General features: G+C 57.2%; 1 protein-coding gene across 4 annotated transcripts in view; it reads right to left on the bottom strand.

Annotated features, from left to right (window-relative positions):
- Positions 1-12,603, bottom strand: part of MORN1 (MORN repeat containing 1) — a 72,429-nt gene extending 59,826 nt beyond the window's left edge. The window contains exons 1-6 of one of the 4 annotated variants that reach the window (XM_005545012.4): positions 12,507-12,603; positions 10,968-11,039; positions 8,510-8,608; positions 7,386-7,496; positions 5,777-5,867; positions 4,956-5,043 (exon numbers count right to left, since the gene is read on the bottom strand). In XM_005545012.4, coding sequence (XP_005545069.3) covers positions 4,956-5,043; positions 5,777-5,867; positions 7,386-7,496; positions 8,510-8,608; positions 10,968-11,039; positions 12,507-12,582 — 537 coding nt within the window. In that variant the 5' untranslated portion in view covers positions 12,583-12,603. Of the gene's footprint in view, positions 1-4,955; positions 5,044-5,776; positions 5,868-7,385; positions 7,497-8,509; positions 8,609-10,967; positions 11,407-12,506 lie in introns of those variants that run through there. The other 3 variants (XM_005545013.5, XM_065531066.1, XM_045388219.3) reach the window with 3 other exon arrangements.
- Between the last annotated feature and the right edge of the window lie 76 nt (positions 12,604-12,679).

Here is a 12,679-nt window from a genome sequence, read left to right as displayed (position 1 = left end):
GGGCTGGCACAGGCTCCAGCATGGAGGCATCTGAGGACACCGCGCTGGGTGAAACAAGCCTGGCATGAAAGGACACCACTCACAGGAGGCCCGAGACCAGCAGGGTCTACAGACACAGTGGAACGGTGGCCGCCAGGGGCGGGAGCGTGGGGAGTTCGTGTTGGAAGGGGACGGAGGTTCGGGTGGGAAGGTGACAAAGTTCTGGAGGTGGATGTGGTTGTGGCTGCACAAAATGTACACGTGCCTCCTGCCACTCCACTGCATGCTTAAAAACGGCTATGGCCCAGTGCAGTGGCTCATGCCTGAAATCCCAGCCCTCTGGGGGCCAAGGCAGAAGTGTTAGAGCCCAGGAGTTGGAGATGAGCCTGGGTGACACAGTGAGACCTCGCCTCCACAGAACAAAAAGTAGTTAAGATGCTACGTTTTATACTATATGGATTTTACCATGACAGAATGGTTGGTGTTTTGGTTTTTTATTTTTTTGAGACAGGGTCTTGCTCTGTTGCCCAGGCTTGAGTGCAGTGGGCATGATCTCAGCTCACTACAACCTCTGCCTCCCAGGTTCAAGCCATCCTCCCGCCTCAGCCTCCTGAGTAGCTGGGGCCACAGGTGTGTGCCATCGCGCCCAGTCTAATTTCGTATTTTTAAAAACTTCTTTTGTAGAGACAGGGTCTCCCTGTGTTGCCCAGGCTGGTCTTGAACTCCTGGGCTCAAGTAATCCTCCCACCTTGGCCTCCCAAAGTGCTGAAAGTACAGGTGTGAGCCACCATGCCTAGCCAACAAAACGTTTTTTAAAGCAGGCTAAATATTTGACTAATGACACCACAAGGAACAGCTGTCCCCTCCCTCTGGACAGCCCTCAGGATATGCGGAGTGACTCCCATCTCTGGCGGCTGCTGCCTCTCCGGGTGGACGCCATTTACTCTCCAGGATAAAGGTGGAGGAGAGGCACTGTGACCAGAGGGTCCAGCACTGAGACACAGAGAACTGAGCAGCTGAGCCGAGAGCGCCTTGCTTCTCCTCATTAACCAGAGTCCAAGGGACAGACCTGGTAATGTTTTCTTGCACACACAGCCATGTGAAGACCTCCTGCCTCTGAAGTGCAGTCTGGCAGCCATGGCTGTGCTGTGTGGGAGGCGGCCCCGGCCCAGTCCTGACCTGAGGGCATGGGGGCCCAGCCTGTCCTCTTGGCCTCTGGCGCCCTTCTCTGTTTGTAGCGTCTACGTTGGTCTGGGCAGGAGCAATGCCCAGAGAAGGCGCTGGAGGAGCGGGCAGCTCACTGGCCACGGTCTGTGTGTGCCTGCAGGTGTTAGTGGTGTGGACAAGGCCAGGGGACTGCTGCCACCGGGGACAATGCCCAGGGGACCCCACAGGGCAGCGAGCACCAGCACACAGCAGTGTCCCCACGGGGCTCAGGCCACAGGCCTGCCTGGTGAGGGTGTGTGGGCCTTGGTCGGCAGGCAGTCCCAGGGCCTGCCCAGGTGTCCCAGTCCTCTGGGCCTGGACGGCAGAGGGAGTGCAGAGGTCATATTATAGCCCCCGGGAATGTAGGTCACTTTAAGGGTTTTGCACCAAGACTCTCATAGAAATCCTCTGCAAAACTGTCCGCAGAATTCAAGGCTTTAGCGCCAAGGGGAAAAACCATCCCAAGCAGAAAGGCCGGGAGGCGGCTCGGGGGCCTGGCTCTCAGGAGTACCCAGCCAGCCCCTGGGCCCAGTGGCCATCCCAGGCCACGCTCGCCTGTCCAAACTATGGCCTGGGAATAAGCTCGGAGCTCCCGGGGAGGCCAGTGCGGTGCCGGGACAGGGCTGGGCCGCCCCCTGGTGGATGCGCTGAGCACCCTGCTGCCATCAGCCCAGGAGGGAGGGCACCATCCCTCGCCTGGTCCTCTCTTTCGGCCCAGGGTGCTGGTGACCAGCAAGCAGCGTGGACCCGAGTTGGCACCTGTGTGGCAGCCAGGGGACCTGTGGGACGGAAGAGCCTCTGGGGACAGGGCTGTGCTGGGAGTGGGGGTGGGGAGGACGAAGCTGTCCATGGTCCTCTGGAAGAACAGGAGCTGCTTCTTGCCCAGCCCAGGCCGGAGTGGACAGTGCTGTCTGGCAGCAGGCAGCACCTGTGTCCCTGGGCCATGAGACAGGCCCTGAGCAGGTCCTCCTGAATCTCGGGGAACGTGAGGGTTGGGTGAGTGGCGGGGGGTCCCCAGGGCCGCACTGCCACTGCCTGGTAAGGGAGCCTGCTGTCCTTGCACCTCAGCTTCCTCACCTGCACCCTGCACGGACTGGTGGGGACCACGAGCCAACGCACCAAAAGGCTGACAGCAGCGCCTCGCATCCAGGAAGTGAAACCACACACCCGAGCCCAAGCTCCAGAGCTGTGCACCAGCGCCGGCCCCAGCTTTGCCCCAACCCTGCAAGGCGAGGGAATCGTCATGGTGGCAGTGGGCTGGGGGCCCGGGTGTGCTGGGGTGGAAGCGGGTGAGGAGAAGAGAATTCTGCCCAGGGACTCCTTTGGCCGCACTCTCTCACAGCCGTTCTGGAGAGCGAAGACAAGGGAGTGATGGCTGCCCCAGCACGCAGTGAAGTCTGGTCCAGCAGGATGGACACACGTCCCGGGGGAGAAGAGGCAGAGCCGTGGCTTGGGTGCCGTATCTCCTGCATATGGCTCAGGTGAGAACCCGCAGCACCAGCCCAGGCCAGCAGGGGCAGCAACGAGGCTGACATGGACTCCCAGGGTCCAGCAAGGACCCTGCCAATGGCCAACTGCCCTGAGCAGGGCTGGCAGTCCCTGGAGTGGGCATGGATGGCACTTTTACCCAAGCAGGATGCTCTGTTTCAAGAGCAGGGAGGGTGGACATGCATTTGGAGGGGAGCCACGCTGCACCTCCCACCTGACCACCCTTCCAGGGGCCCCACATCTGACCACCTCTGAGGCCTTGCTGCGGAGCGGACAGCTGTGCCAGCCAGGATGAGGCTCCCATCCCCACCCCATCTCCTTCATCACCATGTGGCCCCATGCCAATTGCCAACCCACCACCTCTCAGTTCCCAGCATCCCCTTTCCTTGCCCACTTGTCCCTGACGGGAAGTGGACCCTGTCAATGTTTCTCCTTTGCCAGCAAGTGCAATGCCAGGTTTTGTCAACAGAGAACAAGGCGGGACTACGGGAAGCTGTGTTTCCACTTTAACTCCTATGGCCGGGGCCAGTGGCCTGTGGAAAACCCCACAGTGTCTGGTCTCTGGCAAGTGTCTCCTGCACCTCAGTGGGAGTTTCCTGAGAAGCAGCTCTGGCCCCTGGCACCCTAGAAAAGCTCTCTACCACCTGGGCTGGCAGCCACACCCTCTCTGTTGAGGTCTGAGTCTCAGGAGGGTGCTGGCTTCCTCCCAGTTCGAGGGACTATTCACTCCAACCACTGCTCCAACTTTCACACGAGAATCTTGGTAAGGAAGGGAATTCAACTGACATTGTAATTCTGCGACCCACACAATTAAATGTTGCGTTTCTCATCAAAGCAGCCCCAAGGCTCTAGGGAACGAGGGACTACTCTCCACGGCCGTGGCAGTCCTGATTGGCTGTGACTTGTGCTGCATTGAGAGACCCGCACGTGTGGTTTCTTCCTGTTAGTGCTGCTGGACGCTCAGGGGACCCCTCACAGCCCTTGCAGTCATGGTCATCCTCATGGCTGTGACAGCCTCACACAGCAGCACCTGGGCTCCTGAGGCCCTCGATTGGGCTGGTGTCTCACGGCCAGCATGGGGGATGGCTTGGTTAACTGTGAAGCTCCCCCAGGCTGTGGACCAGCGGCCTCCCCTTCCCACCAGCCAGGGGCTCAGGCCTGCAGCCCAGCCCAAGCAACAACCACGCCACTCTTAGACTCCACTGCAGAGGCTCTGTCTCCGGGACCCCTCCTGACATTGCGATGCTGGTATTCCTTCTCTTGCCCTTTTTGGTAGCTAGCTGCCTCGTCCTTGTTAGTGACTCTTTCAGTACATTTTCCCCACTGGAGTGATGGGTGTTGCTTCTACCTCCTGACTGCGTCCTGAACCAGGCCCCACTGTCCATTCAACGCTGAGACCGAAAGCTCAGGTGCCAACCTTGACTCTTCTCTTGCCTTTGCCCACACATCCAGCCTGTCAACAAGTCTGGCGTCCTCTCCTCCAAACATCCTGAAATTTGCTCTCTGTACTCGTGGGGCCGCTGCCCCATGCCCCCAAGAACAATCCTGGTCCCTGCCTTGTAGGGCCTGTCACAGACCAGAATGTACCACCTCAAAATCTGCCTCTTTGGCATCAGCACTATTTTGAGCTGATTATTTTGAGAAACTGCAGACACAGGAGAAGCTCTGAAAACAGAGTACAAGTTTCCCTTTTGTAAGAAAAATTTGCATCCGTAAAGGAAACTCCACTGGTAAGGGTCTGTCCTCTCTGTACCAGGAAGAGAAAGGCCCCAGGTCACCCAGGCGCAAAGGCTCCTGTAGGTGGAGAAGGCCCTGCCTTAGCTGCACCACAAGCCTTATCCCATGACTGGCCCCCAACACCCTTCTTCCTTTGGTTTGGCTGAAGATGGGATTTAAGTCAAAGGCGAGGGCCGCCTGTGAGCTTCCCCGCCTCTCCACGTACCTCCCGAGTACATACAAGGCACACGCCTGTGAGCTTCCCCGCCTCTCCACGTACCTCCCGAGCACATACAAGGCACACGCCTGTGAGCTTCCCTGCCTCTCCACGTACCTCTCGAGTACATACAAGGCACACATATGAATACGCTCCTGTTTGTTTTTCTCTTTTCCCGACAGGGAACTGTGAGGGGAGAGGGAAACTTATCTTCCCACGCGGGATAAGGGAATTGCAGGGCCTGGAACTTGGAGAAGCTGCCAGGGTGAGGCTCCCCACACACCCCACGCGCCCCACCCCCGCGAGGCCCGCACCCTCTGGGCAGCAGGTGCTCTGCACCCCTGGGTACCTCGTAGGTGGAGCCATCGGCGCGGCGCAGCACCCCGTGTCCCTGACGCTGGTCCCGGACCCAGTCGCCATCGTACTTGTCACCGTTCCTGGGGGACACACGCACAGAGTCCACTCTCAGCAGGGGGAGCCAGGTGGTGGCAGTGACTCAGCCCGGCTCCTCCCACCGGGCTCCGCAGGCACCGCAGGACGGAGGCAAAAATAGGCCCGAGCAGATGGCCCCGAGAGCTCCTGCCTCGCCAGGGCCGGCTGGGGGCCGACGACAGGCGGCGGGGACACGTCCGCCCACCCCCACCCTAGATGGCAGGCCTGCTCGGAACACGCTTAGCCTCCGCCACTCAAAATGGGAAATGACACGGAGAGGCAACAGGAGGGGGCTGCAGTCTCCACAGCCAGTGAGGCTGAGACTCCGCCGTGGGAATTTCCACACGGGCTGAAGACGCCTAGCACCTGGGAGGCGGGAGGCTCTGCTGGCCAGAGGGCACCCCCAGCCTCATTTAGACCTGGAGAAGCTCCTGTGGTGCCATCTTGCTGCCAGCCTGACCTTCTCAGGAGGTATTTTAATGGGAGGGGTGATGTTTTATCTACTAAACACACCATCGGTCAATTTCAATCAATAAGGGGAAAATTACAGAACAACACCGAAACCACAGAATGTGGTCCAACAACTTGGCACTGGAGCGGTGGCAGGTGGACAGCAGGGGCCGGAACAGGCCCGGGGTGTCCTACGGCAGTCTTGTCTACACCCCCAGGCCACATGGCCTCACACCTGTCCTGTGTGTCTGTCATACGCCGGGCAGCACCTGCAAGACTCATACTCACTTAAAGAGCATCTGCCCAGGGCCGTGCCTCTTGTTGTCATGGAAGGAGCCCTGGTACACTTGTCCGTCCCGGTCCACCAGAAACCCGTGTCCTGGAGAAGGGACCAAGAGACAGACTTGGCTTTGTGCCTCCTCCTGCATCTGAGAAAGGATCTGACCCCTGCTCCTCAGAGGGCAGGTAGAGGAAAGTGGTAAGTCTAGGAGGCATGGGGCTCAGGGCCCCCCAGGAGCATGACAAACCCTGCAGGCCTGGCTACACAGGGCCTTGGCACAGCTCGGAGAGGCTCTGAATGGGAAGGGCAGATGTGCTTTGGGACAGGTCGGTCAGCCGACAGGGCAGCAAAAATGGCCCTGGGGTCCAGCTCTCAAAGGTGCTGCTGAGGGACCCTGCAGACTGCCATTGGAGGCTGCACAGGCTCTGTGTCCTGCTGGGGTGAGGACGGGTGCGGTTTGGGCCTGTTGTTTGTTTTTATAAGAAACTTCAAGTTCACAGTGAGGGAGGCAGGGCTTCACCTGAACAAGGAGAAACTCAAGAGGATGGGAGTTCAGTAAACTGTGGCATTTTCAGATTTTGGACAACTCAGAAATTTGAGAGTATTTCTGATTCTTTTTTGTTGTTGTTGTTGTTGCTTTGTTTTTGAGACGGAGTCCCGCTCTGTCGCCAGGCTGGAGTGCAGTGGCATGATCTCAGCTCACTGTAACCTCTGCCTCCCAGGTTCAAGTGATTCTCCTGCCTCAGCCTCCTGAGTAGCTGGGATTACAGGCGTGTGCCACCATGCCCAGCCATTTTTGTATTTTTAGTAGAGATAGAGTTTCACCATTTTGCCCAGGCTGGTCTCAAACTCCTGACCTCAGGTGATCCGACTGCCTCAGCCTCCCAAAGTGCTGGGATTACAAGCATGAGCCACTATGCCTGGCCTCAGATTCTTAACATAAGAAAAACACTGGAAAAAGAAGCTCCATCTGTGGTGGAGAGTATCATGTGCTTGACTCCTGTCTCGGGTGCAGGTGGCCTTTTGGCTGTGGGACCGTGGACCGTGCTCTGTCTGGCTTGGCTGGGTAGAGGGACAGGGCACAGCCCCCTCCTAGCTTGAGTCTGGCCTCCTGACTTGCTTGGGCCAACAGAATGTGGAGGAAGTGGCCAAGCTGCCCAAGACTCCTGGGTAAGGAGCTGGGCTTCCCAGGCCTATGAGGATCTCAGGGACCCTCAGGCCTGGCGGAGTTGCTGTGACTATAGCCATTTAGTAACCCCATGAGACCAGACTAGAAGCCCCCTCCCTGCAGGGCCCAGGCCAACCTACTGACTCCAGGATCAGGAGCAGTTAATAAAGCAGTGGCCATTTTAACCCCGAAGCCATGGGCGTCTATTCCGCAGTAGCGGATAACAGAGATGCACGAAGTGCCACAGGACCTGGTGGGCATACTGGTGTATGCAGGGCATAGGACACGGTCTGGGGGTGGGGAGAAGATAGCATGGGCCCCCTACCTTCTTTCCCACCCTCTGAAGTCAGATAGGCCCCATCAGAGGTTCCTGAACCCAAGTGGACGTAGGATCCCGTGCCCTGAAAGCACCCGCCCCTCACAGCGCCCGGCTCCCGTGGACGCCAGACCTTCCCGCATGCCATGGGAGACCTCCCCTTCATAACATCCGCCGGCTTTGTACTCCATGACGCCGTATCCTTGAGGCTCTCCCAGAACAAACTGTCCAGAGAAGGTGTCCCCTGCGTGTGGACAAGAAGGAGGTGAGACAGGAGGTTCAGTTCAGGGCTGCGGCCCCAGTCGGCTCTTCTCTGTCCCTGACCCATGAGATGCAGGAACCACTCCAGAATGGATGTCCCCGCCTCCATTGTACTACTTAGTCTGGTTCATGAGAGAAAACATGGTAAGCAGGTCTGGTCTCCCCAGCAGCTGGGCACGCAGACAGCCCTAGGCAGACACTCTCTGCGGACATCTACCCGAGGGCAAAGGACCCTCTGGTAAGAGTTTGCAGGGTGAAGGATGAGCTTTTTCCCTGACTCTTTAAAAACTGAAAGCCGGCCGGGTGTGGTGGCTCAAGCCTGTAATCCCAGCACTTTGGGAGGGCGAGACGGGCGGATCACGAGGTCAGGAGATCGAGACCATCCTGGCTAACACGGTGAAACCCCGTCTCTACTAAAAAATACAAAAAACTAGCTGGGCGAGGTGGCGGGCGCCTGTAGTCCCAGCTACTCGGGAGGCTGAGGCAGGAGAATGACGTAAACCCGGGAGGCGGAGCTTGCAGTGAGCTGAGATCCGGCCACTACACTCCAGCCTGGGCAACAGAGCGAGACTCCGTCTCAAAAAAAAAAAAAATACCTGAGAGAAAAGACCTCCACTGAGAACCCACCGACCCCTCTGGCATGAGGGTCTGAGGTTCCTGGAGACACAGCTTCTGGCAACGAGCACGGGAGTCCCCAGAGGAGGTTTCCCATCTAGGGATACAATGTGGCTGAAATAGCTTTAAAGAAAAAAGAAATAGTGTAACTTGGGATAGATAAATCTTTATTCCAGAAAAGCGTCTCCAGAAGCCTGAGTTGCTCTCAGTGGTGACCACAGAGCCTCAGTCAGGTCCCCAGGCCTTCCGGGTAGGCCAGGCTCCTCACAGCACAAAGGTTCCCGTCTACACGTCATGCCTTCTGCGTCTAGACTCGTGGGACCAACTGAGCCCAACGGGTTATGAGAAAGGAGTGAATGTGCCATCCCGGCTAGAGCTCACCTGACCAGGCCCAGTGCCGGCGGCCTTCTCCCGTGATCTCTCCGTCCACAAACGCCCCCTCGTAATAACTGCCATCTTTAAATAACAACTTCCCATGACCTGGCAGGAGAAATCGCTGTGTAAAGTCAGACAGCGGTTGGGTTGACTGCAACGACCCTGTGCAGTGTGGGGCCTGTTTCTCAGAACAGAGAGCTTGCCTTCAAAACCTGTGTTTGGCTCCATCACTCATGCGATACATGTATTTAAAAATAAAAAATGCTCTCAAAATCATCTGCCGAAACATGCCTGAGCAACCTGGGCCTTCAGCCAGAACAAGCAGAGGAATCAAAGTGCAGGCGACCAGCGTGGAGAGACCCTGACTCTACACAAAATGTTAAAAATCAGCGGGGTATGGTGGTGCGTGTTTGTGGTTCCAGCCGCTCAGGAGGCTGAGGTGGGAGGATCACTTGAGCCAGGAGGTTGAGGCTGCAGTGGGCCGTGATTGCACCACCGCACTCCAGCCTGGGTGACAGAGAAAGACCCCGCATCAAAAATAAACAAATAAAAGTGCAGTTGAGACCTCATCTCTGAGCCTCCTGAGGGGACACTCCCACCACCCTGCTTCTGTCAATGTGAGGACAGAGAGTCTGCAGAACACAGCGCCCCAGAAGAGCACCTTTTAAAAGGGGGAACGTCCTGCCCAGGCCAGGCTCTGACAGCGGCCACAGATAGGAGCCTTCGCGCCTGCCTGGTGGACAAGCATCTTTCCTATCGGACCCTACAGAAGAAGCATCTGCGTAGCAAAAACGCTAAAAAAAAGTTAAACGTTTTAAAAATATAGAAAATACTGATAGATACAAAAATAGCTCATATAGCAAAACCCCGGAAGACCAAGCTCCCATGAGAAAACTGGGCAGAGTGGCCGGGTGCCGTGGCTCACACCTGTAATCCCAGCACTCTGAGAGGCTGAGGTGGGCAGATCACTTGAGGTCAGGAGTTTGAGACCAGCCTGGCCAACATGGTGAAACCCTTTCTCCACTTAAAAAAAGAAAATAATACAAGTCGGCCGGGCGCGGTGGCTCACGCCTGTAATCCCAGCACTTTGGGAGGCTGAGATGGGTGGATCACAAGGTCAGGAGATAGAGACCATCCTGGCTAACACCATGAAACCCTGTCTCTACTGAAAATACAAAAAATTAGCTGGGCGAGGTGGCGGGCGCCTGTAGTCCCAACTACTTGGGAGGCTGAGGCAGGAGAATTGCTTAAACCCGGGAGACGGAGGTTGCAGTGAGCCGAGATCGAGCTACTACACTCTAGCTTGGGTGACAGAGCGAGATTGTCTCAAAAAAAAGAAAGAAAGAAAGAAAACTGGGCAGAGTGGCTGGGCACAGTGGCTCACGCCTGTAATGCCATCACTTTGGGAGGTCAAGGTGGGTGGCTCACCTGAGGTCAGGAGTTTGAGACTAGTCTGGCCAACATGGCAAAACTGCATCTCTACTAAAAACACAAAAATTAGCTGGGCGTGGTGGCAGGTGCCTGTAATCCCAGCTACTCGGGAGGCTGAAGCAGGAGAATCGCTTAAACCTGGTAGCTGGAGGTTGCAGTGAACCGAGATGGCACCACTGCACTCCAGCCTGGGCAACAAGAGCAAAACTCTGTCTCAAAAAACAAAAACAAAAACAAAAAAGAAAAGAAACGAAAACTGGCAGAGGGCAGATACAAAACTGTGTGAGAGGAGCACAGTGGTGGGAAGGTCCACACCATGGAAGGTTCATGGCATTGCCTGGGGTTGAGGGGGTACAGGTGTTACTGACTTTATACTTGGTTTCTTTGTTTTTTGTTTTGTTTTGAGATGGAGTCTCACTCTGTGACCCAGGCTGGAGTGCAGTGGCGCAACCTCAGCTCACTGCAACGCCTGCCTCCTGTGTTCAAGGGATTCTCCTGGCTCAGCCTGCCAAGTAGCTGGGATTAGAGGTGTGCATTACCATATCCAGCTAGTGTATTTTTAGTAGGGTCGGGGTTTCAGCCTGCTGGTCAGGCTGTTCTGCAACTCCTGACCTCAAGTGATCCACCCATCTTGGCCTCCCAAAGTACTGGGATTACAGGTGTGAGCCACTGCGCTTGGCCTGACTTTACACTTTCTTCTATTACTTGGACTTACTACAAGAGTAGGTTCTCCTTATAATCAGAAATAAACCATAAAGCCAGTTTTCACTCTGGAAAAGACAAATTAACTCAACCTCTAGGGAGAATTTCTAAGTCGCAGCTTCCTTTGCTAAAGATGGCTCTCCAGGGGGGTCTCCCAGGCCTCTGTTTCCCCGTCCATCCGGCCTTACCCCCAGCAGCCAGGGAAGCACCAGGGTACAGTGGGCTCGAAAGCTACAGGAAATGCCACTTGCCCACCCAGCCTCCCGGGGAGAAACCAGCTTCATCAGCCGTGGGGTGGCAGCTGCAAGAAGAAACCACAGAGGCCTCTCACCGTGCTTCCTCCCTCCTTTCCATTCTCCTTCATATCGAAAGAAAGAATTTGGGTATACGTAGACACCATAACCTGAATATTGAGAAGACACACACAGGTGAGCACAGACACTGAGATGAGGGATGGTCTCCAGTGTTGAAGGAGGGAGTCCAGCTCCCTCGAGGACTTCAAGGGGTTGGTACACATCACCTTCAGCGGCCCAGAGGCGGCCTGTGGGGCTCATGAGCTCTCCTGTCGGCTGTTGGGCCGTCCATTTGCTCATTTGTTTATGTGACAAGGACGAGGACCTACTTGGTGCAGAGAAGACAGGCCCAGTGAGAGGAGGGCTGGGTTGAAACAAGAGCAGGTCCTTGAGACAGTAGAGGTGCTCGGGAGGTGGTGAGGGACAGGTTGGGAGCCTTGTTGCGGGAGATGAGTGAGCCAGGGGAAGGCAGAGCCGGCAGCATCAGTGAGGCACACAGGGGAGGAGCAGACCCTCCCATCCCCTGCTGTGACCCTTCAGTGGTCTCCTATCCCTGGGGACAAAATCCACACTCAAACCTAAGTAGGGCCTGGCCGGCTTTAACTCTTCCCAGTTGCTGGGTCGGCCACCCGCCAACTCCCGCAGTTCCTGGAATGGGTAGGGCTCCCTCCCCACCAGCTCCTCCTCGGGCACATCTTGGGGGCAGGGTTTATGGGAAAATGTCGGGGAGGAGGGCAGGGGGTTACCACAGGCTACTGTATCTGCCCCAAATCTTCTACCTGAAGATACTAGTGTGAGCTCTGAGTTCATTCCAGACCCGTTTATTTGATTCTAGAAACAGTTCCTATCAAGAGCGGCTTTTTTTTTTTTTTTCTTTTTTTGAGACGGAGTCTTGCTCTGTCGCCCAGGCTGGGATGCAGTGGCGCGATCTCGGCTCACTGCAACCTCCGCTTCCTGGGTTCAAGGGATTCTCCTGCCTCAGCCTCCTGAGTAGCTGGAACTACAGGCGGCACCACGCTCGGCTAATTTTTGTATTTTTTTAGTAGAGACGGGGTTTCGCCATGTTGGCCAGACTGGTCTCGAACTCCTGACTTCAGGTGATCCGCCCGCCTCGGCCTCCCAAAGTGCTGGGAGTGACAGGCAAAATCTGCTTTTGAAACGCGACCTAGCGTTTCTGGACAGCACCGGCCAGGAAGTCAGGAGGCTTCGTGCTGCTCCTGCGCCTGCCCTGGCCCCACATCCCCGGCTTCGGGATCCCCAAGGCAACCCCAGGTCCGGCTGGCTGTGAGGCTGCGGCCGGAATCCGATCTTCCCTGCTGGGAGCAAGCCGGGGGCGACCCCCTGCAGGGCTGGGCCTGCTGCGGCAGGAGGGCTCGGGGAAGGGTGCGAGCCGGGCCCGGGGAGGCGCACGGCGAGTCCTGTGGGAGTGGGGGACGCGGAGGCGGCCCCGGCTCCGCCGCGGCACCTGGACCTCCACTTTCCGAGGTGAGCATTTGGGGGTTGAGGGCGTAGAGCGATCGCACCCCGAACGGGGCCCAGGGCAGCCGGCGACCTGCCCCGTGGCCCGCAGTCGTTACCGTCCCGGGGCGGCCTCCTCGGCGGGTCCCGGCGCGGCCCACGGGAGCTCGGGGTGCCCTCGCCAACCGCCGCCATCTTGCCGCCGGGGGTTTCCTTAGCGACCAGCAACGCCCGCTTCCATTGGTCTTTGTCGCAAGGGGGTGTGGCCACGGGCCTAGTCCCTGAGCCCGCG

Source organism: Macaca fascicularis, chromosome 1 (genome assembly GCF_037993035.2).
Source record: "Macaca fascicularis isolate 582-1 chromosome 1, T2T-MFA8v1.1".
Taxonomy (NCBI): domain Eukaryota; kingdom Metazoa; phylum Chordata; class Mammalia; order Primates; family Cercopithecidae; genus Macaca; species Macaca fascicularis.
The sequence above is the reverse complement of the archived record's forward strand: the minus strand, read 5'-3'. Positions and strand labels throughout refer to the sequence as shown.